This window comes from Ciconia boyciana, chromosome 22, assembly GCF_034638445.1.
Source record: "Ciconia boyciana chromosome 22, ASM3463844v1, whole genome shotgun sequence".
Lineage (NCBI taxonomy): Eukaryota > Metazoa > Chordata > Aves > Ciconiiformes > Ciconiidae > Ciconia > Ciconia boyciana.
In genome coordinates, this window is record NC_132955.1 from 4,054,232 (window position 1) to 4,082,200 (window position 27,969).

Here is a 27,969-nt window from a genome sequence, read left to right on the forward strand (position 1 = left end):
AGAGTTTCAGGCCAAGCCCTCAGCTGGTGTAAATGGATGTGGCTGCACTGATGTCGCGCTGGGGATATGCTCATTTACACCAGCAGAGGTTGGGCCCCATGATTTGGTTCAAGAAGTCTTGCCATCTATTCGCATAGCCCTTTGGAACACCGAAAGGTATCGCTCCTCCTGCTCAGCACTGAAATCGCTCTTAAGAGTTGATATGAGTGAGGTTCAGCATGGGCAACAGGCACTATTTTGCTTTAAAACAAGCTACAGGGTTATGGCTCTCCCCCCTGATCATCCCACCCTTCACCCTCAGTAACTGAAAAGGCAGATTACAAACCCACCAGTAATAAATGAATCTGTGAAGAAAGTCCCTCCACCCCCCCAAAAAATTCAGAGAATAATTGAAAAATTATTGAAAATCCTATAAAAAAGGATTTTGGAACCGTCCCCTGCTTTTCACACTGTCTTGATGTGATTTGCATTTGATTAAAAAAAAAAAAAAAAAAAAAGAAAAAACCAGCCCAAACCGAAAAATGTCCTGAAATAGATCGGATAAATAAATTATAAATATCTCTCTTTTAACTACAGGTCCTTAAAGAGCACAACATGGTCTCTACCATTTACAGGTACGGAACATGGCAATCGCTTTCCAAGATTTTGGAAACAGATCTCAGAGGAGCGCAGCCCTCGCTACGGCACCGGCTCCCCGGGCGGGAGCGAGCCGAAGGGAAGGGACGCTGCAGGGCTGGGTTTGCTGAAGGACCCCTCCTGTCTCGGGAACCATCATGCCACATTATGCATCCTCGTCATAAAAAGAAGAAAGAAAAAAAAAATTAAAAATTGCGATTTTCCTCCTTGAATACCATTTTCTAAGTCAGATTCTTTTTTTCCTTGCAAGTAAAAAACCCCACCAAATGAAAGCCCCAACATTAAACTGTCCTGGTGAAAACACGGTGTTGTGTGTGTGAGGTGCAGTCGTCCGCTAATGGTGTGAAGAAGAAATTGTTGTAATCCCAGTTCACACGCAACAGGTTTCTGGCCAATTCCCTTGGCTGATTAAAACGCATACGAAGGGCCAACTTCAATCTCTCAACGCTTGTAAAACGCCCCAGAGCAAATCAGTGTCGGGGCACCCGGCAAGTAGCTTGCAAAGTATCAAAGCATCGTGTGATCCCCACCCCTTCTGGCTGATGATGCGATTAAATAACGAAGGAATCCAATTCCGATTAAAATGCTATAAATCAGATGAAGCAGGATGGTTATTGTGCATAGCTACTTGGTATTAAAACACATCGTGCCCTTGCTCGCTGCGGGTGATTTACTCTTTGGGGGCAAAGAGCCAAACGACCTGGCTGGCACGGGGACCTGTGAATGCAGCCTTGGGAAAGGCTCCTGTGATCCCTGCTCTGCTCCCGCTAGGAATTCCCACCAAAATTGAGTAAGAGCTCATTGAGACAAAAGAAACCGATTTAAATCGAATGTGATTGTCTCTTGAAAAAGAGCTGGTTACCTCCCGCTGCATAGGGGCTATTTCTGGACTACCCCGCACCACGTACTAAGATATCCTGGTTGGGAACTTAGCTGGAATTGGGCAAACGATATTAGCTCGGCTGATGTTGGCTTCACGGTCAGCTGGGGAACGAAAGGGCTGGAGCACGTGCATGGCTGTCTGACCACCACACAAAGTACCGGAGAAACTTGGTCATGTAGCTACCAAAGAGAAATAAAAATAATAATAGTAATAATAATATGCATGGAAATCAAGCTTGGAAGTGTGTGCTGAAAACATGAGGGTCTTACTCCAACAAGCGTCTTTTACACATTAGACTCCACAAATGGTCTCTTTGGTTTGATTGGGGATGTCTGCCCTTGCCTGGAGTCCCTGGAGAGCTGCCTGTACAGGTTGTCCTGGTAGGCCTGTGCCACAGGCAGTGTCCTTGCCACCTTGACGTCGGGATACGAGGAGGCTTGGGTGACTCTCTCCAGGAGGTCTCCCCGGGACCCATTGGCCAGCATCCCATGGGGGCTGTAATAGTCTTCCTCTAGCAAATGGCCATTCTGTGCATTGTTGGTTTTGTTATAAAAGGCAATGTTGCTGATTGAAGAAGGCGGGCTAAATGATTCTGGCTGGGGGAGATTGCCAGGAGACGTAGGACTAATGACAGTGTCCACTGACGACACAGCCCAGGTCCGGTTCTGCTGATGGAGATGGGGGTACTGCTGAGTCCGAGCGGTTTTATCTATGATTCCCATGAACGGCGTGGTCCGGGAACGGGCTGGCTCGCTGGGGTAACCCCCCTGCGTGGGAGAGACCGGAGAAAGTTCATCGCACGATCTGTCGTAAGCTGGCTTGAGAGGAATCTCCATTTGCTGAATCGAAGCAGAAGGGCGGAAGTTGGGAGTCAGGTTGGAGGTGGAGGAGATGCTATTGCTGGAAGGAGAGAAGCGGAGGCCAACGCTCTGAGAGTGGAGCAGGGGCCTTGGAGTCGGCGGGTGAGGCTTGATTTCACTGGGATTAACTGTGATGGGCCTTCTTATGAGATGAGACACATCTGGAGAGCCCAGCTGGCTGGCGGGGAGGGAAGAACGTTCCAGGTCAAGCTTCGAGTGACACACCGGATAGTAGGAAGCGGACTGGCTTCGCCCAATCTGAGGTGTCTGGCTGTATCTCATACCCCCCCTGTATGCCGAGGACGGTCTCTGCGGAAGGTCTTCTTTAGCCAGCCCTCCATGCTGACAGATGGCTCCTGCGCTGAGGCTGGCCTGAACGTGCTGCACTGGTCTGCTGTCACCTACAATTCCACCAATGGAGCCCTGGTAGACCAACCTGCTCTGGCTAACCCCCATTTCCCCTGACGCTGACTGGTACTTGCTGGCCATCGAGTGGGCAACCTGGCTGTAAGCACCGGTTGGGATTACAGTACTCGAATGGACGGCTGAGCTGGGCTGGTTGCTCCTCACGATCTGCGCCTTGGCTGGCTGCAGCCTCAGCCCCTGCTGCGGCACGGCCACAGGGAGCTGGGGCATCTGGAAAGACCTCTGTGTCATCTTGGATAATGGAGATTTTGGTCTACCGGGGAGCTGGCCGACTCCACTAGGTTCCTGCTGATAACGAACCGGGGAACCAGACTGTGACCTATAAACGCTCATGCTTTCTGCTGGGGGGCTGGCACGATACTGAGGACCTCTACGAAGAGGAGAAGGTGGTGGGCTTTGATACTCCTTCCCTTGACTTCCGACAGGAGGTGGGCTGAAGCGGTAAGAGGAGCCCTGGTGAGCAGGGGACGTGTGCGGAGGACTGGGTCTATAATGCGAGTTTTGGTGCGTCGGAGACAGAGCAGGAGACGTGGACTGGTACCCTTGCCTGGTTGGTGAACCCACGGAGCTATTGGACCTGAAATCAAAGACCTGATGAGAGCCAAGAGGTGAGCCAGAAATATAGGCTGAGTCCCTGTGAGCTGGGGACGGGGGTGGGCTCTGGATGATGGGCAGCCCTTGGTTTGGCCTGGACTCTGTCTGCAAGCCAATGGACACGTTTTCTACATCCTGCTCGAGGTATTCCTCCTCAAAGATATCTTGCACAGAATACAGCTCTTCATGCTGGGCTTCAGGTTCAGGCTCCACCGGGAGCGGCGGCTGCTGCTGCTGCTGCTGCACCTGCCTGCACTCCTCTTCCACCCGCATCAGCAGCCGCTGGATCTCACGGTTGTTGGGACACAGCTTGATGGCCTCGTTCAGGTCCTCCAGGGCTGCTGAAAACTGCCTGCTTGACAAAGGGACAGAAACGAGAACTGAAATTACTCTGGATTTGAAAGGAGCCGTTCTCGGAGGCTCCTGAGGGTTAAGTGGCTTGTCCGTATTACTGAGGGAGATGTCTGTGACTGCTACCGCTGGCTGCGTCTCTCAAACTCTGCCTTATGTGCCTCCCTTGGATTTATTTTATCCAAACTGAAGGAAAACACTACCAGCCATTCTGGGGAAGAGGGGAACACAGTCCTGAGATAGCACAACCCAGACTAGCAAAGATGCCTGTCCTCTGCAGTATGCATTACAGGCTAATTAATTACCCCTCACGGCACGTTCACGAGCTTTGCCCCTGCATTAGCAAAGGGGAAATCAAAGCATCGATAACTAAGAGCCAAGCTCACCGCTGCTGTAAACAAGCGCAGCTTTGACGGAGTTGCGACCGCTTACGCCAGTGAAAATTTAACTTCTGCCTGATGCCAAGACCACACAGCGTCAGGGCTGGCTGCAGAGCTCAGGGGCTCCCATGGGTCAGTGCTTTAGGCAAGGATTGTCTCTCCAATTTTGCAATGGATTTGGCTAACTTCTTCAGAATGAAGGAACAGAGCAACATTCGGGAGCCTGCGAGCCCCCCGGGGAAGCCTTTGCAAGGGAAAGGCCAGCCTGTGAGAAGTAAAAGGGAGGTGGAGGATCGGGGAAGGGGGTTGTCATTTACAGGGACACTGTTTGCTTTCGAGCAAAATGATCTGTTTGAACATGATTGTCATCTTGGGGGATGATCACAGAGAAAAACTCCCCAGCCCCTCCCAACACCATCCTAAGCTTTTGCCCAAGCCATTCAAAACCAGGCGGAGGAAGGGAAAGCCTCCTGTTCCCCAGACTGGGCTGACCTCAGGGGTGCTGCTGGGCACAAACTGGGAAATAAAGAAAAGCCAAAGTGGTGACGGTTTCTACTGGAGAGACCTGGGGATAAAAGGATGCTTGTATGTGGGGAGGTTGATACCACCTGGAAAGAAACCCGGTTCTTATGCTTCCTTACAAGTATTTTGGAAACAATGGAGAGGAAAACCATTAAAGGAAATGCATTAGGTCAGCGTGGCTCAGCGAGCAGGACTTCTCTGCATAACAGAAGGTCACGACTTCACCTCCCACATCAAGACCCAGTGGATCAGGCAGCGCAGCATCAGCTGCGCCAGGAGCCCGGTCCCACACATCACCTCCAGCATGGAAGCTCAAATGGTGTCTGCTGAGCTACAATGTTTGCAGAGGGACTCGGCACACTCCTGGCTACTGGTGATTCTCTGCACTGCCATGCAAGGCATTCTGGCTGCCGTTTAAAACCGAGATGATAGTGCACCCAGCTCTTGAATGTATGACTCAAAAGCAAGCCCTCCTGCTCATTTAGGAATGGCATTGATTGGTTTTGAAATGAATCTAATCTCACATCTTTTAGCCTTCAGGGAGGTTAACAAGGGAGTCCTCCGGGCTCCATCTGAGATGCAGAGATCCCAGTGCTGCAGCTCTCTAGAAGCTGGTTGCAGTGCTCTGAGCACAAGCTGTGGCTGAAAGCTCACCGGCTGGCACTTGCCTGCACAGTCACTGCACAGCTAGTCAGCAGTTTCTGCCTTGCAAAAAGTGCTGTAGGACAGAGACATTCATAGATTTTAAGGCCAGAAGAGATCACCGTGATGAATAAGTCTGCCCTCTTGCATAACACAGGCCACAGGGCTTCCATGAGTCATATTTTGCTTTGAGTCCAAGTTGTGGTTGAACTAAAGTGTATTTTTAAAAAGAATACCCAGCTTTGGTGTAACGGTTTCCAGTGTAGTAAGATGTTCAGACAAAGTTCAACTAAGATGAACCTCTCAAAACGTTTCCATTCAGCTGTCTCCAGAAATTACCAAATGAGGGAGGGTGTTACTTTGGAGTTTGAGAGGTTTGCAATCTCATTAATGAATGTTCCTTTGCCATTTCCTCCCATGGGGACACTGGTACGGTTTTGCACGGTGGATGCCTACATCGGTGTGGCCAGGCTTGAAGAGACCAGCCCCTCGCACTTTTCTCTCTCTCTCTCCTCACCTGCTGCTGCGTTTGGCCCTTGCTCTTGCATAGTAAGCTTCGTAAGATTTCGGTTTCAGCTCCAGTGCTTTAGTAGCAAATTCCTCCGCCATTCCAAAATCCTGTCATTACAATAGGTGTGCAGATAAGTAATTGAATAGATACAGAAATAAAAATACAGTTTGGGAAGAAAACAAGCTTAATATGGACATTTTTTTTCCGCGTGTACCATGGAAAACTTGATGGTACTGGAATGTTTCACATGGATTCAACATCATTTACAGCCAGAGAGCTACAATGGCACGTCCGAAGACTCAAAGCCCTCTCGTAACGCTGGATGCTGCCAGCACCCAGAGAGGCCAGCGTGCCGCTGGCTCCGTTCTCATTGATTGTGTCCCCAACAAGTGCATGCAGTCCCTCTCCAACAACCTACAGTCTTAAGGAAACATCTGGTCTCGCAGAGGCTGGAATGTAATCTCATGAAGGATTTTTTTCTGTAGTTGAAAGCAATAGGAAACCTTTCCCACGCCCTCTGCTTCCCACTCTGCAACACACTGACATACTTCGAAGGGGCTGAATAAAACTGCACATGAAGGAAGGGACTACGATATCCCAGTAGCTACAAACAGGACTTGCTCAGCAAAGGTCTCCTACTAGTGCCACCCGTTCCACTGTTCCTTGCCTCTCCCCTACACCTCACCTGGGAGACTAATTTGGGAGTGGGGAGGGAGAGGGTGACAGCATGGGATGGAGACCGCTCTGGGTGCTTTTGAGCGGCAGTGCCACGAGATTAGACTATCAGCTATGGTTCAAACGCTGCTGGCCGTCCTCCCTTGCCTTGTCTCGAATGCTCCACGTACCACTAAGCTCAGTTGAAGCTCAGCACTTGTGAAGGAGACCTCTTCCCAGTGGAGGGGATTTCACTTCACAACCAAACATTGCTTTGGATTGCTGACTTGGGCTATGACCCTGGGCAGTTCTGGGAGAAAGGACCGAAGAGTACTCCTGATTTGTTCAAAAACTCAGCAAGCAAACTCTTGCTATCTGGAGCTTGCTATCTGGACGCCCTGCCTGGGGAAGCTCATACTTTTGTTTGTACCTTCAGTAGCAGTTACTGAAGAGATATTGCCTAATAGACTAAACTGGGAATGTAGTCAAGAAGTAGGTACCTTTATGGTCTCATCTATAGGTGCAAAAACTGCAGGAGCAACTACAACCCTTTGAAATTTTCTATCACAAAACCTGGGATTCCCCCGTTAACAATAAACCAAAAATCTTGTCCTTAAAGCACAGGCTTAACTGCAAGTTGGCTTGTTTAAAGAGAAGGTTCACACTCTTTCTACAAACAGTGTTGTTTGTTCACCAGCATTAAGATTTTACTTCCGTTGCTTTTCATCTTTCTCCCTCGCAGCTTAAAGAAATGAAGGTGTCACAAAAACCCCTTCCCCTCCAGTATCATCTTCGCTGGCTCATGGCCTTAGCGGAGATTTCACTTTTTGAGTCTATGGAGACTTTAAGTTGCAGAGGTGAAAGCCTCTGCACGCAGAGCAAGAGGGAGGTGGCACTTGTCTGCTGGAAGAACAGACGTGCTGCAGGAGCTGGTCGCTAGATGCTGCTAGATTGGAGTGGGGAGAGTGACAGGGATCTGGCAGTTCTGGGAGGAGAGGGAGTATGTGGGGGAGTTTCTGGATGAGTCACTGCCCTGGGGAAGTGCTAGCCCCCTAAGCATATGCTCCTTCATTTAAAATTCATTAGTATTCAAAGGAGAGCATCTCCTGGCTCCTCCCTCACCGCTGCCCTAGAAATCTGGAAAATGCCTCCACCCCCAATTCACATCATCATCAAAAGGGAGTAATAAAAAATTCAAAAAGCTATAAACATAGCGATGAATTTTTAATCATCAGAAATGCATATTAAATCATTACTTCTTTTGAATTGTAAAATGTCAGTGCTCTGTGAAGGACAACCAGGTTACACAGAGGAGAGATCTCAGAGGTCAAAGCACGATTACAGGATGGACACGTCTCTGTGCACAGGCAGAAAGCTGGCAGCTTGCGCTTAAGGCCATGAAGAGTGGGGAGACTTACGTTCATTTTCCTTCGACATCGGGAGAGGTTGAGAAGGAGCGACACCTTCAGCTCACGGAAGGTTTTCAAGTCTTCTCCAAACCCTTCCCTGGGGAATTTTTTCAGAGCATACTGGTAGCGCTGGGCAGCCTCTTTCACTTTACCTTTCTAATAGAAGGAGAACATGTCAAAACACACCCTTGGGTTGAGTTTACTTCACCGCAGAGAACTCACTCGCCAGCCCCATGAACGTTTTGGGTGGTGAAGGTAACATGACTTCACTATTTGGCTCTTTTCTAAAAGGAAAGCCAGAACATTTGATCAAGGGAACATCTGATCTGGAAATGCAGATGCCTTGTGCAAGTTGAGTTCTCCCATTTCATACAGAGTTGTTATGCCACAGTGGGAAACACAGAACAAACTGTGTTATGTTAACTTGATACAACTCCATCTGGTTTCTGAATGGATGGTCTTTTGAGCTGGGTGATCAGTAACCCATTTCTGGAGAACATCCTACACCCAAAGCTTAATAAGCACCAGGGAGGGTAAAGAATACGAAGTGTGGGACTTTGGGTGGAGTTCCTGGGGCTCAGAGAAGCCTCTGCAATAGCAAAGATAAATGTTATGGCACCGACGTGGCTCTGAAGTTGGACAAACGGGTTGAGATTCATCTCCCTGGACTTCAGATGTCTAAAAATTAGGTGTCTACATCTAAGCCTGTCAACTGGGTTCCGTTTATAGTTATTGGGACGCAACAGTCACCTTCAAAGGGTGACTCATCATTGCTATTCTAGGCACCTATTTTTGGGATGGGATGATCTGCGCCCTGGAGGGGGGCAGCCATGGCAGCTACGGTGAAAGAAAGAGGGCAAAATGGGATCTAGGACGCGTGCAATTCATGATGACCCAGACATAAATTTTGCAGCTACGAACAGTGAGCTTTCAAACCTTGTAGACTCAGGTTTCTCAGCTGTATCATGTATCTCTGGCAGATAACTCCAGTTACAATGCCAGCTTTGCATATTTTCTGCTTCACCCTTAGAGCCTAGCAGTGAATCATTGTTGTACTTGCACATTTTGTGTGTGTGTGCAAATCTCCAGGTTTTAAAGATCGTCTTAAAATAAACACAGAGCAAAAAAGACTCTCTAACTGTAATGGTGGAACATCTCCCATGGGCTAAAGGACATGACAAAGCCATCTGTCTCCTGACAATCTGTTTTCATTGCAAAAAGTTTCTTCCACGAGTTTTTCTGGGATATACTATCTTGTTGCCTTGTTCCACAGCAATGAGCCTGCTAGGTAATGACAATGTTGCCAGATCTGATGCAATGACATCAGCACTCCGAATCTCCGTAAAACACTTGGGTTCTGGTGTTTTCAAAGAGGAAATGAAGTGCTGGCTCAAATCCAGAATGCAGAGAGAGTTGGCTTTGCTTCAGCTTCTTTACAGGTTTGGGCAATAAATCCCCCCCTCCCCAACCCCACTAACCAAAACCAAACAGTTTGCAACACAAGGAATGCTGCGAGCAGTAGCTTTTACTTGCCACGGGTTAAGGCAGCAGCACTGCTCAGTCAAAACCTCATACAAAGTTATGCTGCAAGCTGCATCTGTTCAATTTTTCCCAAAACACTCTTCTCACCTTATAAAACATGTCTCCCTCCTCCATCAGCTTGCTCAACAGGATGATCATGATGTCTGGTTTGGAGGTTGCCATCGCCCATGTTGCTGGACCTGTAGTGTACAGGATGCATGATGGGTAAAAAACTCATACAATGCAAGGGTGGTAGGAAGCTGGGTGGAAAAAATATCCTGGGGTGGGAATTTCTGCTGGAGAGAACAACTTGGCATGATCAAAGGGCAGAGCGCTCCAAATGATTGAGCTGACAATTCCTCTCGCACTTAAATTAACGTCATCCACAGTGCAATGGTTTTCCTTTGCAGTCATTAAGGCTAATCCTAATCACCACCACCACGAGGGTCTGGGAAATGATGGGAGCCATTTCCACAAGAGGGCAGTGCTGATTGTGGAACCAGCTGGGGTGGGGGAAACAAGACATATTTAAAAGGAAAAATCAGAGTGGTTACATAAAAGCATTTCTAAATTAAAATCTCTGGAAGTGTACTAGGAAATCTGCAGTTCGACTGTCGATAGGCGTTTTGTGTTTAAGTGGATTGTGATTTCCAACTTCACAAGATGTGAAATACTAGAGTAGAAAAGCCATTAAAGTGGAAAATACGACAAAGGAAAGGTCGCTGTCTAAGTGCTGCCGGTGCCGAAGCTGTCCGTTGGGCTGGGGACACGCTGGCTCTGCACAGGGGTCCGCCCCTGCAGAGCCAGTTGTTATCTCAAGGACTAATACTGGGAGGGAAGGGGTGGCAAAAATTTGGGGACAACTCATTAGTGTGGGTGAAGAATAAGTCAACAATATACTATAAGTAGATTCAGTACATTTTGGGGGAAGGAGGTTAGTTTTTGAGTTCAAGTTATTCTCTGCAACAGTCATTAAAAAAATTATTTGAAGGTGAGGTAAATTAAAAGATTAGAGGTGTTGGGGACGCATGCAGGCTAAATCAAACAGGAGAAAGCAAGGCTGACAAAGCTATCAGATCGAAGCTGATGCTGACAGCAATGAGATATACCTCGTGGGCGACTCGGTAACGTCTGACAACCTTCAAAGAAAGGAGAAAACAAAAAGTTGTAGGAGAGAGGGGAAAAAAAAATGGATGAAGGTGAAAAAAAAAAAAAAAGAAAGGAAAAAAGCAGCTGTGAGAGGCAGGCAGCAAAGAAGCCAATGCACCAGCAAAATCCCCTTTCACAGGAAAACTTAACGTGAGCAGCTGTGTGGCGCAGTGCAGGTAACACTAAGATCTGAAAGCATACACAGAGCAAGTGAATGCAGCAGCTCACAGCAATGCATGGACATAGTACGTTTGTAGACTCAGACTAGTAAAGATAGAAAAAGCATTACCAGAGGAAAGACCTTGCCAAAGAAACAGTGGTTTATTGATTAACTTTGCTAAGTAATACGACAGCAAAAAAAATATTCCCCATTTTAATAAAGAGAACAAGGCAGTCATGACTTGCCAGCTGCTTTTGGAGTACGAAGCAGCAGCTGGGGCTGAGGCTGCCTCTGTGTTACGCTTCTATTTTCTAGGAAGCCAGCCCCACTGCTCAGAGTCCTGCCTGAGCACAGAGCCGACAGCAGATTGTCCCCTTGTCCCTACCTATCTTTGCTCCTTTCTTCAGGAGAGTGACGACGACCGAAGTGTTGCGGCACCCCACTGCCCTGTCGAGGGGGCGCATCCCACTGTAGTCAACGTGCTCAATCATGGCCCCATGGTCCACCAGAAACTGAACCTGCAACGAGAAGCCCAACAGTCAGTTCTGCTCCTGGGCAAGACCTTCACACACTGCTGGGGACGTGTGCCCAGCAGAAGCTTGCTCTGCTCCGCTGCTTGGGCTAAAACCACCTCTATAGGATCTAAGGGTCCATTGGTCTCATGCGTTCTCCTCTGTGGAAGCGCTTGCCCGTATGGAGGGCCAGGACACTGTATGCTTATTGCTACATCAAGCCAAACTACTATTTTGAGGGTTTTATGCCAAGTGCCCTTTTTGTTCTGCATCTATTACCGGTCACTTACCACCTCTGCATCACCGTAAAAAGCTGCCAGGTCCAGCGGAGTGCGTCCGTTTTTATCTGCGTGGTCAGTGGCAGCCCCGTTCTCCACCAGGGAACGCACCACGGAGAGATGTCCCTTCAGGCAAGCCCAGCTGAGCGCTGTCAAGCCCTCCTTGTCCATTAGAGAAATGGAGGCACCTGAAAGAACAAGCATCAGTTCACTGAAGAGCCCTCTGTTGTTGAGCACTATGATACAAAAAACCATCCGCTTAGTGATGACAGCTTATTTTTAGACAGCTATGTACATAATTATTAATTACTTTATTAACATTTCTCCCACCATGGATCCCACCCTCCATGGCAACTTCAAATGCACTGATAGGAACTGTGGCAAATGAGTTTATTCACACCAAGCTGCAAACTTTTTCGCACCTAGCTCCGTAGGCTTTTCTGGCAAACATCTTCTGAGCAGCAGGGTGGATTTGACATCCCTCATCTGAGACATCAATCTTTCTTTTTAACTGTTTTTTTCTTTTTAATCAGAACCCATTCTAGCCTGCGTGAGTCAGAGATGAAGACCATTTTGCTGTTTCAGCAGGTCATGGCGTACCAAGGGGAACTAAGTCAATTCAGCTCAGTTCTTCTAAAAAAGCACGTATTTTCCCCTCTTCACTCTCCTCCCCTTTACCCAAATCGACACAATTTCCAGCAGTATTTCTCCCTGAACTTTACCCAATATAAATACAAGGCTGTGGGATAAACTACTGCCAACTGCAAGCCAAGGAGAGAGGGACTTGACATTTTCTTGGATGAAGAAATCGCGCTGCCATACCAACGGGTCAGTATTGCTTCATACGGCATATGGATACGCATATGAGATCTGAACAGCAGCATTAAGTGAACACTCCTCTTCGTGGCATGAAGACAACTCCTGTTGCCATGGCACAGGCAGGGCTCCGGCTCTCGAGCGTGCAGAAGAGATTCGTATCAGCTCTCCTCCTCCGAGGAATTGCGGCTACCTGCGGGATGCTCCTGCCAGCAGGCTGGGATGAATTGCTGCTGCAGTATTTTTCTCCTGTAGGTAAACTCTAAACTGCCCAGCATGAGATCTTCACTGGCTCCAGAAAGCTCAGCAAGCGGGGGAGTAATGTGAATTTCCTGAACCTTCCCGTTCATCCCAGCTGACATATCCCCCGGTTAGCACACATTGCCCAGATGATAGCAAACTGACAGGTCTTCCAGCTTGCAGAGCTTTTTGTTTGCGGAGGAGCACAACACATGAACATTTGCTCGGGCTGTGTTCAGAAACCTCCGCCCAGAGCTCTCGGCACAGCCGCAGCATCCTGCCTGCTGCATGCCTCCGAACTGCAGCGTGGAGTGCCAGCAAGGGAGGTGGCAAACGACGTCTGGGGCAATCTGGTGTGCCAAGGAGGGACGCTGGCTGCAAGGCAGCTCAAAGGTACAAGCTAAGGGATGACAACATAAACTCCCAACATCTTGCCAGCCTTCTCTCACGTTGCCCACGCTGCACCCAGGAACCCTTCTGAAGCTCTGTGAAAGCCCTCCAGATGATCCTCAACTGACCCACGGCCAACTTTTGCTCAACAAAGCAGGATAAAGCCTCATTTTGTTCCTTCTTATTTGTACCAGCTACTTTCTTGCAATCAAACCATCAAAGTCTTCTCTTGTGTTTTCCCTCTGACTCTTCTGGAGCAGGTGAGAAAGCTCCTGCAATAAGAGGGAAGGCTGGAAAGCCACATCATCACTCAACCTTCCCACACTTTTCCCAGTCCAGCGGAAGAGACACACCATACCACAGGGTGACATGCACAGACTTCAGAGTATCACTGCAGCAACGCAAACTGAAGGTCTAAGCGAGCGGACAATGCACACCGCTTCAGAAATGCCAAAATGCTGCTCCGAGGCAGACTGGGCGCGACCTCCGCAGAAGTGCCGAGCTCCCGACACAGCTGTGGCTCCCAGCGGAACATCTGCTTGACACTGAAGGCATCTTTCGCTGCTTTGGGGATCTCTGACCTACTCAGCATTAGGCAGTCAGACATGAAAGAAACTGATGGTTCTGAGGGCAAGTGGCTTAAGGTGACCTCATGGGACTGATCCCTGCTACAGTGGGAAAGATTTTGTCTGGGTAAACCCAGCTTGCTTCTGAGAAGGGCTGGGCTGCTCCTCCCCTAAAAAAATGAACTGGCTAAATGCAAGAGCTTATGTTATCCAGCATGCACACAACAATGAGCCAGCTAGGGAAAAAAAAGAAACTATTGACACTGTTCGAACATCAAAAAGAAGCAGGGAGTGGCCAGGATGGTCGGATCCTTTCTGTACAGAGGATGCATCAGTCGTGCCCAGGCAGGGTTACCCCCGCAGGGACGAGGCTCGGCGTTGTGTCAGAGGCACAAGACAGACAAGCGAGGCTGCACCCACACATACCATGTACCCCAAGGCAGCAAAAACATCAAGGGATTGATTTTTGCAGGAAAACGAGATTCAGAATCAAGCTCCCTCCAAACGGAATGAGCATCAAGAATTATTTTGCTTTGTGTAACACAGATCTGTATAAATACCAGCTTTAGCAGACCTGCTACCAAGAAAGTTTAATTCACTGTTCACACGTCCATTACTTCTGGCTGTTAAGCAAGAGCAGTAGGTAACTCTAAAAATTTGGATTTCAAATTGATTGATGACTGCAATTCTGTTAATAAAAAGTGTTTACAGACGCTGACTGTGTTAATCAAGTACAGTCAAATGAGATTTGCTTTGCAACACACTAATTAATGCTTATAGCTTATGATTTGCACACTTTGATTTTAATGAAACACTGAACAGGACTGTCAAAGCCACTTTAATTAAAATACACCATATATCACTGTACTCTGCCCAGGCTTGAGCAAACTTTTCAGGACCATGTGTTATAGCATATTCAGTGGAGTTTATTAAGCTATTTAGAAGAACAGACCTTTAAAGTAAAAAGGATTTTCATATTTTTGACTTCTTGGGCTCTCAGTGTCCAAGGAGCCAGAGAAACATTATGCTCATTTGCTGGTGATCCCATAGCCAGGATCAGATTATCTGGTATTTTCAGCGTCCACTGAACCAGTCTTAAGCAACAGGCACAGTTCTCAAGTCTGGCAAAAAAAAAATCACTTATTTTAAGCCTTTTACACAGATACAGTCAAGTGGCAAGAGGGGCCACAGTACAACTCAAACATGTGGAGGGCATTAATTCGAAATTTTTAAGAAAACAGAACATCAAAAAATAGTTAATTGAATTAATTCATAAGAAACTCATGCCTCAAACTGATTTCTGTTACATCCCTATGCAGGTTACAGCACCAAACAGCGAGGATCCCACTGGCCTGTGGCTCAGGACAGACAGACAGGCAACGAGAACCTTGTTCTTGGAAGCGTGGCAATTTTACAGTGAAAAAATGTTCTTACAACTACTACGTAAAATATTCAAGTGTCTCACATTTTGGCTAAGAGGTCAGACACAGTCACTTATGATATGAAGAAAATATCCCTTCCCAAAGAGGGATCTTACCTGAAATAAAAATACCAAATCGCAATGCAAGAATTAAATTCTATTTCTAGCCAAAAAAAAAAAAAGGAAAATTACCCAAACAAACCAAACAAACATTGGCTATTTGTCAAAAAAGAAAAAAAGAAATCTCTAAGGAACTACAGAAATAAGAAATAATCGTGTTCACACAGGTTGCAAGCAGCGTGTTGTTCTGACTCACCTCAAACATGTACAGCAGAAATGAGTAAAACTGAAACATGTTCCTGTTGACTGAGTAACGCCTAGTGAAGGGGAGTTATTAGACACGGAAAGTACTGAGCAAAGTGAATCTGTGAGTGCAAAGCTGAAGAGCAGACTACCGTCAAAACAATTCTATTTTCAACAAATACACCAAATCCTTGCCTGTGTCGGGGCCTTACCCTCCTGCTGATGTTGGTGTCAAAAACGTGGGCAACAATACTAGCACTACAGATGGAAGTGTTAAAATGTGTCCCAAACTCTGGTCCTGCGGTTGAGTCTTGCCTGCCTGTTCCACGGCGATGTTGACGGTTCAATCACATCGCTTGTTGATTCTTTTGTCTAAGGGGAAAGCTCCAAGCACGGTTGAAGGGCATACTCTTAACTCAATGCTCAAAGCACCTGTGATATGTTATTTTACTTTCTAACTCAAATGCGTGGTTTTGAGGCTGTGAGCACCAAACACAGACAACAAAACGGATAGCCAAGATTAACGCCATGGCTATTCTAGTCTTGTTCTCCAATAAGCTGGATACGGTGCTGAGAACCTTTCCCACCGCCCGATCCAGCAGTGGGATTACAATCCCCACCCCAACATTACAAACTCCAGCTGTGCAGGAGACAGCGCGGTGGAACTCGCCGTGGGCTGGTCTCCAACACACTTCTAAGCACGTGCTCTAACCTTGTGCAAGCAGAAACTCCACTGTGCCCAGATGTCCCTCAGATGCAGCCATCATCAGTGGTGTCCGCCCCTGCTTGTCTGCCATGTTCACATCAGCGCCGTGTGTGAGTAAGAGATCTACAATCTGCAACACACAAAGCGAGAACACACATTGTACGTAGAGACCCAGCTGGGAAGACACGAGGGCCAAGGAAGAGCAGAGCGGTCCCCACGTCTTGAAACCTCACCCCCCAAGGCATGGTGCCCTCTGGGATTACTGCTGCAAGATTAGGGCACAGGAGAAGCAACGGAGGTATAAGGACAGGAAAAATGACCTTTTAAGCCAAGAGCATCCCATTTGCTTCCCAAATGGTGAGACAGCACAGTACTTAAGCAAAAGCTGTCTGTAGCCAGCAAGAGCTCAGGGTGTTTGAAGCATCAATATCCCTTCTTCTCACTTTGATGATTCCCCAAAAGAGTTGCGGTTTGTCTTCTCCACCCATATTTCAGCAAGATGGAAGGGATGGCCTGACCCTACATTTCAGGCCATCCCGGCGGCACAAGGAACCTGCTCACCTGCCAGTGGCCTTGTCTCACAGCGCTGAAGAGTGGAACAACCCCGCGGCGGTTGGGCTGTGCCACCGCGGCACCCTGCTCCAGGAGGAGCCGGCAGACCTCCAGCTTCCCGCGCCCGGCCGCCGCCGTCAGAGCTGGAGGAGAGAGAAAAGCAGTGAGGGGAAAGAGCCACGCTCTCCGTGGAGTTTCTTTCTAGACGGAGATAGGTCTTTCTGCTAGATACCAAAGCGATGGTGCCTGAAATGCCAAACTTATCCCACAAAAGGCAAAATGAACAAAGAAAATGGGTTGGATCAGTACCGTTCTAGCTCGTACTTGTCATTTTAGTTTACTTCAAAGGTCAACTCTTCCATGAAAAGATCTCGTAATGTTATGGAAAGAGGCTGACTGGGACAATCAGCTTCTATTATTTTCCGCAAGTCGCAGTGAAACGGGATGAGAACTGCACTACGCATAAAATAATCTACAATCACGTTTGACTGAGGTTCAAGGTGTTGCTGCAAAGAAACGTAGAGCCTTGTCACATGAAACCTTCACCATTTCCCCCTGTGCCTCCTGCAGGTTTCCCTACTGCAAAACCCACAGGCTGCAAGACTGAGTGTGTCTTAGTAGGGGCACAATGTCCAGAGAAAACACAGGTCTTTAGGTACGTGCTGTCTCAACAAGACCTTCTGCAACCTGTCCTTGACTCATTCCACGACGACTACATGAGAGCAAGCGAGGGATCAGGCTGGAGGCACTGACAGATCACTGCCAGCCACTGGATGTCAGTCAGATTTGTGGCTTTTCTCTGTCTGAACAAGCACAGAGCAGCATAATTCAGATGGAGGACTTTTATTTTTAATATCCTACTTTAGCCTGTAGATCTTTGAAACCAGGGACACACCTGGAAAGCAAAAATGGTATGAATATGTTCACCCGTTCTCCAAGAAAAACACTAATTCTGGGCTTTGTTTCTGGCCAGGGCTGATCCTACCAGCAAGGGTCTTTGTGCAAAACCAAAATTATCTCTCATTTCCAGTATTACAGATGCTCACAGTATTACAGGTGGGTAGAAGTAACACCTGACAGCTCCTTCCCTGACAAAATGTGCTCTGTTAACTCAGAAAGTATGGTTGGGTTGGAAAAGGCACATTCAATCTGAAAATAGTTCCAAGTGCAGGACCTGCCTTTGACTCGTCTTTGGTATTAATTTTAGACTTTTTGGTTCCTCCCTCCTCTCCCTAACTTTCTGTGCACTTCAGCACAGCTCCTCTGGCTCGATGCTCTGCTGCTTCTAGAAGGAGTTTGAGCAGAAGGTGGGAGTCTATTTCTAACTGACGTAGCTTGTTTTTTCTTTGAAGTACATTTCTGTGGGATGGCTGATTACGAGGTGTTGATGGGTTTCCAACTGCAACACTGTTAATGTTGGGGGATTTAATTAATTCTCTATTCTGTTCCACATTATGGTTGAGTTTTCTTCTCTTGGGGTTGAGAGACACCAAGAGTTAAAAGAAAAATCATCTCGCTGCCACAAGCAGAACATACTGCAAAATCTATAATCAGATCCATGTGGGTTTTAAACGTAAGCTACAAATATAGAAGGAGGACTGTGTGTAATGTGCACGGCAGAGGGATCGGTATGCAGGGCTTTTGGGTTCTATTTCTAAACCTGCCTGCACATGAAACGTTGCAGGTTAATTCAAGGTATTTCACGTCAAAATGACTTATGTTTGCAACAATGAAAATACTGTAAATCACCTATGTGTTTGGTGTTCACCATGAAATGTTCTTTGGAAAAGACCTTACTGAAACAGCATGATTTGATCCATGGCCATACCCTTCTCCACTCTGCCTTGCAATCCACTCTACGGGGACTGACGCGTCTTTTTGCCACTCTGTTCCTCAAGGTCAAAGCAACTGGTGTGGGTATGTAGCTCCAGCCTGTCCTTTGCAGCTCCAACTCAAGGGAAGCTCAAAAGCTTCTGTGCTACTGAGCAGTCAGACCTTGCTGTTTCAGGAAGGTTCCACACTGATAACCTGGATTTGCTGCCTGCTGCTGAGAGAAATCTATCCAAGCTCATCTTCTATAATGCACAGATATCTAAGCATCTATCCTCAGAAATGGAGAAACTCTCTGAGGGGCCAAAGGAGCTCAATCCAGCTGGACCCTAGGAGACCAACTCACTAAGGCACACCCAGACTTCATCAGTGCCTGTGCTTTGAACAGAAGGTTGGACTAGATAACCCCCTGTGGTCCCTCCAACTGCAAGGAGCTGGACAGTCTGCTGCTGCTCTGAATACAGGTGCCTCACCCCTGTATCTCCAGCCTTCTAACCAAAGCAGCTTTTGACATCCCCAAGCTCCAGCTCTACTGCTGGTCACCTCAAACCCAGAGCACTATCCTTGGCTGGTGTCCAACTGTCCAAGCCCAAAAGCTCAGTTAAACTACTTGAGGAAAAATTCTAGAAGTACCTGCTTATTTTAGCCTCTTAGCACTCCTCAGATGGACTTATCAACCTGTTCCTGACATCACCAATGTGCCTTACAACAGCCATTAGCCTCCAAAAAACCCACGACAGAAGGTAAGGCTGTGCCTGTGTGTTGAAAGGAGATTGGAAAAGCCAAGGAAAGGTGATCAGAGGAAATGAGAGCAATGGAAATGGTTTTGTTTGAAGTTTTACTGTCTGCCAGAGAGCTCCTGTGGCCCAGCATGAAAAAGGTGAGTCCATCAAGCTCAGCCAAGGAGCAGCGACCAGGATCCTGGGCTGGAAAACACGAAAGTTCATTTTGCAGCTTTTCCATGAGGACGTAGTGCCAGGAGACAACTCACCACGCAATAACAAAGTCTTGGCATAAACACCATAAAACAGTTGCTGCATTTCTCAAAACAGGGCTCAAACAAAACCTGAGACAAGTTTCAGGTGTGGACGTGCCCCTCTCTGTCAGTGAGCAACGTCAGACAAGCCACAGTCTCCAACACCAGGGATCTGCAACGGCACATTCTGCCTCTGCTGTTGTGCAGAGCATGTCTGTTTTCTTAGAGAAAAAACAACTTTATCTGGAGAAGGAATCATTGAATTGCTCCTATACAGCACATGTATCTGTTTCACAGCCTGGCAGCAAGACAAATGTAGTTTGATGGAGTCGTTCTTTGCACCTCCAACTCTGATGGAGTTATTACAAGTGACTCAGATACTTTTGTGCTGGGTTTTAATATTAGTCTTGTCCCGGGGGAAATATTCCATCTGGAGTTGCCTATAGTGTGCTGTCAGCAATTCCTAAACTTATGATGTAACTTGGCACCGCCATTTGGATGATATCAGGCTGGTATCACTAAGCCAGGCAGTCAGCTCTGCTCTGCGGAACATTAGACACACGAGCAACAAGTATCAAAAAACAGACAAGACATGATTCAGATTTTTAGAGCAGATTGCTATTTTTAGGTGGAAACCAGCACTTCTCTTCAAATTTATCTAAACTTGCTATTTACTTTTGGGAAAATAATAATAATACAACAACGTGAAAGGGAGTCTTGAGATCCATATAAACTTGTCCTGCCTGTGACAGGGCAAAACACTGCTGAATTTGGTGGTTGGCTTGTTTTTGCTCGTTTTCCCATCTTACCTACCACCGATTTTAATGGGATAAATGGATATTCTTTTGAGATGGCTCCTCAATTTATGTGCAATTTGCAAATCACAAATCCACATTCCCACCTATCCCAGTTACTCAGAAACCCCTCTCAGACAGAGAAACTCCCAGATGTCTGGGCGAGTCCGGCTTTTGGCATTGCTGGTGGGAGAGGTATGGGAAGGGGGACAGCAGGGATGGAAAAGGCTTCTCCTGAAGAGTCCTCGAGGTAATGGGCAGGCTGGGAACGGCAGAGCTGCCCAGGATGCAAGGGAAGAGGGAAGAGGAGAGCCAGACGTTGTCAGGGAGAAGAGTGCAGTGCTCAGCTCTCAGAGCACGGCTGAGCAGGACGGCGTGACCTGCAAAGGCAGAGCTCCAGGGACGGGCAGGGTTAGACACCAGTTCAGCAAACGCCTATGGCTTTATACCAGGCTTTGCCAGATTCATCCAGACTCAGGATGAACTCAGGACTATCTAAACTCAAGGAGCTTATCTGTAGTGTCTGATGCTGCCCATGAGGTTACTCTGCAGGGAGACATCTTAGTGGCTTTTGATCAAACTCTGAAGGCATCTGGATCACCATGCTATTTACAAGATAGTCCTCAGGACCCAAACACCAGAGAGCATTTTGGATGAGCTGCCTCTGGCCTGGTCACCACTTCAAACTGTGAGCTCACTTGTAGCAAAGCCATTGTCCTATTACCAACGCCCAGTCATTTCATTTGGCTAATTCCATATCCAATTTCTTTTTTCTCCCATGACACCCCAGGGGCACTTTTAAATTGCTTATTTGTGTATGTTGCCCTTATTTCCACTAATAATGGCACAATGTCCTTGCTACGCCGTTACATCCCTGTGGGCGTGGGCTGGTTTTGGCTGGGGTAGAGTTAATTTTCCTCACAGTAGCTCATATGGGGCTGTGTTCTGGATCTGAGCTGGAAACAGTGTTGATAACACAGGGATGTTATTGCTGTTACTGCTGAGCAGGGCTCACACACAGTCAAGGCCTTTTCTGCCTCTCACCCCACCCCACCAGCGAGGGGGCTGGGGGGGCACAAGAAGCTGGGAGGGGACACGGCCGGGACAGCTGACCCCAACTGACCCAAGGGCTATTCCACACCGTATGGCGTCCTGCCCAGCATACAAACCTGGGGAAGGAGAAGGACCGGGGAGGGACATTCGGAGTGATGGCATTGCCTTCCCAAGTAAGCATTATGCATGATGGGGCCCTGCTGTCCTGGAGACGGCTGAACACCTGCCTGCCCATGGGAAGGAGTGAATGAATACCTTGCTTTGCTTTGTTTGTGTGCGCAGCTTTTGCTTTCCCTATTAAACTGTCTTTATCTCAACCCACGAGTTTTCTCACTTTTACTCTTCCGATTCTCTCCCCCATCCCACCGGCGGGGAGTGAGTGAGCGGCTGAGGGGGGCTTCGTTGCCGGCTGGGGTTAAGCCACGACAGGGTGCAGGAGCTGACTCCTTCCCTAATGCCCCGTGAGCGGCCCAGAGCAGCCCAGAGCACGCTCCTTGCTGGGACAACTCATCCCTCTATCTTTGTCCTTTAAAGCTCAGGGGCAATACTTTCTGATAGACCCCATTCATTACAAGGCTCTAATAAGGCTACATTTTCAAAGGTACAGTGCACAAAACAGCTCAAAATATAACCCTGCTTCCCCCCCACCCCCTTTCTAACCAGAAGCAACCTGACCAAAGACCAAGCTACACGCCAGCCCCTGTCTGTACACTTGGATTGTGTCATTTTTAAACAAAGCTGACAGAATCAAAATCAGTGCTCCGTTACCCAGACAGGAACATTACCTTGGTGTATTAGCTTGACAGGAACATTACCAGTGATGCAAGTAGATTAGTGAATTGAGTACAAATGACAGTGGATAATATTTATGAGGTCATGGGAGTAAAAAGCTAACAACTCCAAGTTTGAATATCTCAAGAAATGGAGATGATAGTGCAATTCATGTGTGTGAAGTGGAAAGGGTGAATGACTGCTTTTGTTTTGGTAGAAGGTAGGGAAGTAGGGCTTCTGTATTATACCCATCAATACAAAAATACAGTACTGCACAAAAGGACGCTTGTTTAATTACCAGGTGTTAAACAGTGAGAAGTTTTCAGAAAATCAACAGATAATTTAACAGTCATGGTGCTGCATGTAACAGGGAAGGGGAGAGAGAAACAGGGAGATGCTTTGGATAAGTATGCCAAATATCCAGAGAGAAAGAGAAGAATTTGGTGTCCATCTCACTTAACGTGAGATGTTTCAGATAAATTAGTGGCCTGGTTGCCAGAGCTGCTGCATGCCTGCATGCTCCTGAAAAGCACCAGGAGCTGCAGAAGCTCAGGATTTTCAAAAGCCAAACTTCTCTGTTGGACTTAAGCTGAGTGCAAGCTCCACCCTGGCACCTGTAAATCACCTGAAATCAAACCAGAGGAACTGATCCTTCTTCCTTCATCAAAACAAGGCCAGGGATCAGGCATGCACCAGGTGACAGGGAGCCCATAAATACAAACACAAACATGCAAGAAGAAGCTACAGCATCTACAGAAATCACCTGTCTCTCCCCAAAGGCTGTCAAAGCTGTTGATTTGTGCTCGCTCCACCTCCTCTTCATCTTTTTCTGGAAGATCGAGCAGGTAGGAGACAATCTAAAACAAAATGACATGTCAGCTCACGAACTTGGATGCGTTATATATAAACTGCTGACATCTTAACACGAGCTGCTCTGAATACACAGCGAAAAAGGAACAGTCTCTGCCTGGCACCCTGAGCTCAAGTAAATATTCTTCCAGAGATCAATCACTGAACCTGCTGCCCTGTACAAGCAAAAAAAGCCCACCCAAGTGTCTTGATACGACCGCACACAATGAGCCTGTGTGGTGTCAGTTCCTTGTAACTGCGTCTGTCCTGCTACAGATGACCTGGTGTGTGCGGTGGATGCGCCTTCGTCTGCAGCTACAGCTGCCGTACCCAGTGAGGGAACACCAGTGTGCCCGTCTGCGTCACCTCGCACCTGCTGGGGTGCAACGACTATGATCGTCCCCTTTTACTGCTGGGGAAACTGAGTCACGGACAAGTGATGTAGCGGTGCAGTTATAATCGTTAGCCTCTCCATTAGCTTAAGCTCCAGCCAAGATGAAGTTACTTCCAGAAACTATTAGCCCCTTTCTAGCAAATACTGGTTTTAAGCAGACTGTTAAAAAGACTTCCACTATGTTTTTCTTCCAGCTGTGGATGCTTGAAACCCCAGAGAAGCAAATTAACTTCTTTAAAGGGTAAATTAAAGGATTTAATTGACTGAAAACCGGCAGAAAATTTCAGTGTTTGGATCATATGATGCGAGAAAGCAAGAGGCTAAGAAGAAAATGGAGATTTTACTTTAGTGACTGAAGGACAAAAGCATTTTTCTCATTCTAGGAGAAATAATTATCTGCTGGGGTCTAGGCCACAACGAGCCTTTTCTGAGTACCTGGGAGGAAGCCGTACCTGCTCCGCTGCCTGCAGCTGCCTGTGGGCACAGACTGAGAGGCACCAGCACAGGGGAGAGGGATTTCAGTGACAAGTGCTGTTTTCCCGTGTCCTGCCAGTGATGCTCCAGTGCTAAATGGGACATCGGGAATGACAGCAGCACGGTGTGGGGGAGAGCAGGAAACCCAGGAGAGTGCCTATGTGAGAGATGCTCTTGAAGTGATGCCCATGGTCCTTCCGGAGTAGATGCCTTGTGTATATGATGCTGCCTCGATGGGAGAGTGTGAGCTTGGTGTAACAAACCCCCGTGCGCTTAGCTGAGCTCCCAGGCGGGTGCTGTACCGCTTAGTGGACCTCGTGTTGCGTGACTAAAGCGTAACGCTAAGTCTGGTATGGTTACGCTAGGGTATAATCACAGCAAGGACTCCAGTGTGGCTCCACCAGTGGTTAAGATCACTTTATAAACATGCTAAATATTTGTTTTATCACCAAAGTCGGAGAAAAACAGCAAAGTAATCATCAGCTTGCATCTCCTATGACTGCAATCCTCTCAAAACAGGGACTTGGGAGCATTTTCTATAAGCAGCCATGTAACTTTTATGGTACAACAAAAACATTGAACAATTCCAGAACTCCTTTCTATACATTATAACGGTGACCAGTATTATCCGGAGGGAAATTCCCATTTAAAAAGTTCTGTGCCCTGTTACAAATTATGTCCTCGGGTGTGCAGATCTTCAGGGTTTTGAAGTCACATCTGCTTCTCATCAGTTCAACTCACAGTCACTTAGCTAATAAGAATTTCCCAGCTTTCTTAACTAGCTCCTCTGATCTCAGCACATTACCTATGTTTTAATGGATTATGCTTAACAAAAGCAAAATCAAAACTCCAGTAAATGAGAGGAGCTCAATTTAGCAAAGAAATCAACCAATGCAAAAATCCTCAAAGACTGCTTCTTGGTAGGAAAACATACATCATTTTCCACATCACAAATCTTTATCGGTATGATAGGAGCAAGGTCTTCAGCTCTTCTCTCCCCCCAACATACAGTCCAAACCTACGTGGTCTCACACTCCCCTAACAGCACTGGAGGAGCAGCATAAGTAACACGCTGTTTATCCTCCCTTGCTTAAAGGTTTATTCCAACAACTTAAAGGCTTGTTACGCTTCCTCTCTTGGAGACCTGCCCAGACCACAGGGTTTGCCAAGGGATCTGTGAACCCCGCTGCCTGGGATGGGAAAGGGAGGAAGAGTAGGACAGAGGTACTGACTCCACCTCCAGGACCCTCTTTGGTCAACGTTTCGTCTAGGGAACATAGTCAACCCTTGGTTTCCCACCCCGCAGAGGCAATGATGTGCAGGTAGGTCTTACCTCGGTGTAACCCATGCTGGCCGCAGCGATCAGTGCCTGCTGGATGGCGTGGCTCTTCTTAAACACTCCCTGCTGTTGCCCAGCCATGGTCCAGTCGCATTGGATCAAGAACTTCACCACCTCCAAGTGTCCTCTGAGAGCAGCGTGAACCAGAGCGCACTGACCGTTTTTGTCCAAATGATCCACCTTGAAAAGAGATGACAAAATACAATTAAGCCAAATCACGGGCAAAACATCTTCGTTTCTTCAGAGTTTCCAGCCCTGGTTTCAAAATAATGCCACATGTGCAAAATGTGCATTTTTCTGGTAAACTATCCCTTCCACGACCAGAAAACAACCATTCCCAAAGCAACTCTGCCCCACGCTTAGGCATCCTCTTGGCCACAAGTGTTTGCTTTGGGTAAGTTACCATTATTTTTAGCTTTCTTCAGACTCAAAGGCTGCAAAAACATTTTCCCCTTTGCATCCTGAAGTCCAGCAACCGTGTTTTCTTGTGGATTGAAATCATGCACACTGATATCACCTCCTTTATCCAAACCCACAAAAGGAAAACCAGCTTGTTTTCCAGATACCATTTCTTTTGAGAGAGACAGAAGTGTCTCAGCCTGCAGTCGAACGCACAACGCGAACCCAGTGCAGGCAGAAGTCAATAGGAAACAGAGATCGTGCTTGGCAGCCTTGTAGGAACTTATTTGGTTGGCTTTTCAGGACCGGGCATGGTTTTCACTCGATGCCTGAATACATCAACTGGGATTTCTAGGTCCTGTCCCAACACCAGTAACTTGGAGAAAACAGGACAGGCAGATCAGCTACTGTCCTCCTGCCGGTTAACCCCTTCAGTGCTCTGCAACATATTGTTTCTCATTTCTCATACTATAAATATGAGAAATAATTATTATAATAGATTCTAATAATAGCAATTATATTAACATAGTACATATGAAAACATTAATATACTAATAATATTAATATATTATAATATGATAAATGTTTCTCGTATTTCTAATTTCTCAACTTTCTATGCCAGAATCAAACATCTCAGCCTTCAAAGTAAACCCAGCTGGTTTTGGGGTATTTCCTCAATACAGTTAGGAATACTCAAGGACAGCTCTGAGTGGCAGGACTTTGGCATTGCATTTTGTAGCCCAAACATTCCTGTTCTCAGAGAGGGAGTGCTGTTTCTTACCAACAAGTATCAGGGAGTCACCCAACTCTCTCAAAATATCCCAACAAAAGCAGAATTCTTTTTTTCCTTCATACTGTCCTCGCATTATTACAGACAACATGGCAAGATCTAAACGGGTCTCTCAGTCATCCTGACCTTCATACCAAAACTATACAAACCCATATTTTGCTTTTTGAACTGAAGCTAAACATATAGAGAAACCACAAATTGTTTCCAGGAGGCTCCACTTCAAAAATCAGCACAATTTTCTTCTTCAACAAGATACTTAAACTTGACTCATTATATACAATTAAAACTCCAAACACTCACCACAAAGCTAAACAAAGGGTATTTTTCTAGGACAAGTCCGATAGAATTTTTTGGAAAATGTGTCTCAAAGACATTTTTAAAGAACACTCCGTGCTGCAAAAGCAAGGTTGCCATTTTAACCTCGCGAGGTTCAAGGACTTCTCCAGAACACCCTTCAGCTGGCCATCGGTGCAGCGTGATTAGGCAGTTCCTGCCTCAGACCTGAATTCCAGAATACTAATCACAGACTCTCAGGAGTTACTTAGCTGTGGTGTCAATGGGAGATTTTCAAAGCCACCACGTTTTAGCAGAAAAGCCAACCCTCCGCAGCAGCATCCTGGCTTCATCTGCTGGAGGATATTCTTCAGCAGGGGTTACATATCCTGCCTGCAGCTTGTGCCCGGCCTCACATAAACGTGGAATAGTTTAAGGTGGTCACCTTACCTTAGCCCGTTTCTTGCACAGCAGCACAACGATACTTAGAAACCCAGCAGCAGCCGCATAGCCAAGGGGGGTCAGGCCACTTTCAGAAGCGGCATCTACGTTGGCCCCAAACTCCAAGAGCAAAGCCACCATCTCCGTATAACCCAGGTGAGATTGGACACACAAAATGGGGGCATTATTCAAAACTTCGGTCCGATAATTCACGTTTGCACCTCCTAAAATCAGCAACCGACTGACCTGCACAGGAAAAGAAGAGCTCCTGTTAGCTGAGTCTTATGCAGAGACATCAGTTTATTTTCAGGGCAACAAAAGAATTTAAACCAGGGCCCTCTGCGTGCAAGCAAATAGCAAAGGACGTAAAATGCCCAGTAAAAACACTTGCCAAATATATGGTCCCATTTTCGGCATTTTCACCCGTATGGGAAGGAGCTGGGACAAACATCCTTCCAGATGAAGGACAATTTGAAATCTGTATCACTGTCTGAAATCCTTTTTACTGTAGAGATGAAGTCTCTTAAGCTAACACATTAATCCTTAGCAATGCAAATGGGCCTGAACTAGCATGCACCGCTGTGTTTGGCGTTGCCTCCGAGTCAGTGCATGTCTAAGCCAGAGCCCTTTACGGGGCTGCCAAATTTCAACACCAGTTGTCACATCCCACATCTTCGGGGAGGAAAAACGGATGTGAACCGTTTTGCACAGATGCAAATTCACTATTCACTCGCTGCAATTAAAAGGAGATCCCTGGTCAAAGTAGAAGAGTTGAGGGATCATCCCAGACGGTAACAAAATCTCAAGACGAATGCCCAGCAAGCTGCTCGGCACCGCCTGGGCAGGACCACCGCCATGGGCAGGCAGCTACAGCAAAGACTCTATGGACTCTATGCACCGTTACTGTGCATTGCTGGGAGCTTCTCATGTGAGCTCTGAACCACCCCAGCTCTCCTCCTCCTCCAGTACCTTTATGTTTGGGGTGTAGAGATTTCTCAGAGATGCCAAAGCCATCGAAAGACCTTCGGTACTGTAGGAGATCCAAAGCCCTTGCAGGATGGAGGAAGATACCCCAACTTTTTTACTCAGCCCCTAAAAAAGAAAA

The 27,969-nt window shown here is 47.1% G+C and overlaps 1 protein-coding gene across 10 annotated transcripts in view; it reads right to left on the bottom strand.

Annotated features, from left to right (window-relative positions):
• Positions 1-454: 454 nt before the first annotated feature.
• Positions 455-27,969, bottom strand: part of TANC2 (tetratricopeptide repeat, ankyrin repeat and coiled-coil containing 2) — a 252,991-nt gene continuing 225,476 nt past the window's right edge. For 7 of the 10 annotated variants that reach the window (XM_072886245.1, XM_072886241.1, XM_072886242.1 and 4 more), the window contains 13 exons: positions 27,834-27,956; positions 26,874-27,110; positions 24,956-25,141; positions 22,669-22,762; positions 16,491-16,624; positions 15,936-16,059; positions 11,501-11,676; positions 11,084-11,216; positions 10,499-10,528; positions 9,498-9,589; positions 7,878-8,024; positions 5,812-5,912; positions 455-3,754 (listed from right to left, as the gene is read on the bottom strand). In XM_072886245.1, coding sequence (XP_072742346.1) covers positions 1,804-3,754; positions 5,812-5,912; positions 7,878-8,024; positions 9,498-9,589; positions 10,499-10,528; positions 11,084-11,216; positions 11,501-11,676; positions 15,936-16,059; positions 16,491-16,624; positions 22,669-22,762; positions 24,956-25,141; positions 26,874-27,110; positions 27,834-27,956 — 3,528 coding nt within the window. In that variant the 3' untranslated portion in view covers positions 455-1,803. The remainder of the gene's footprint in view (positions 3,755-5,811; positions 5,913-7,877; positions 8,025-9,497; positions 9,590-10,498; positions 10,529-11,083; positions 11,217-11,500; positions 11,677-15,935; positions 16,060-16,490; positions 16,625-22,668; positions 22,763-24,955; positions 25,142-26,873; positions 27,111-27,833; positions 27,957-27,969) is intronic. The other 3 variants (XM_072886238.1, XM_072886240.1, XM_072886239.1) reach the window with 3 other exon arrangements.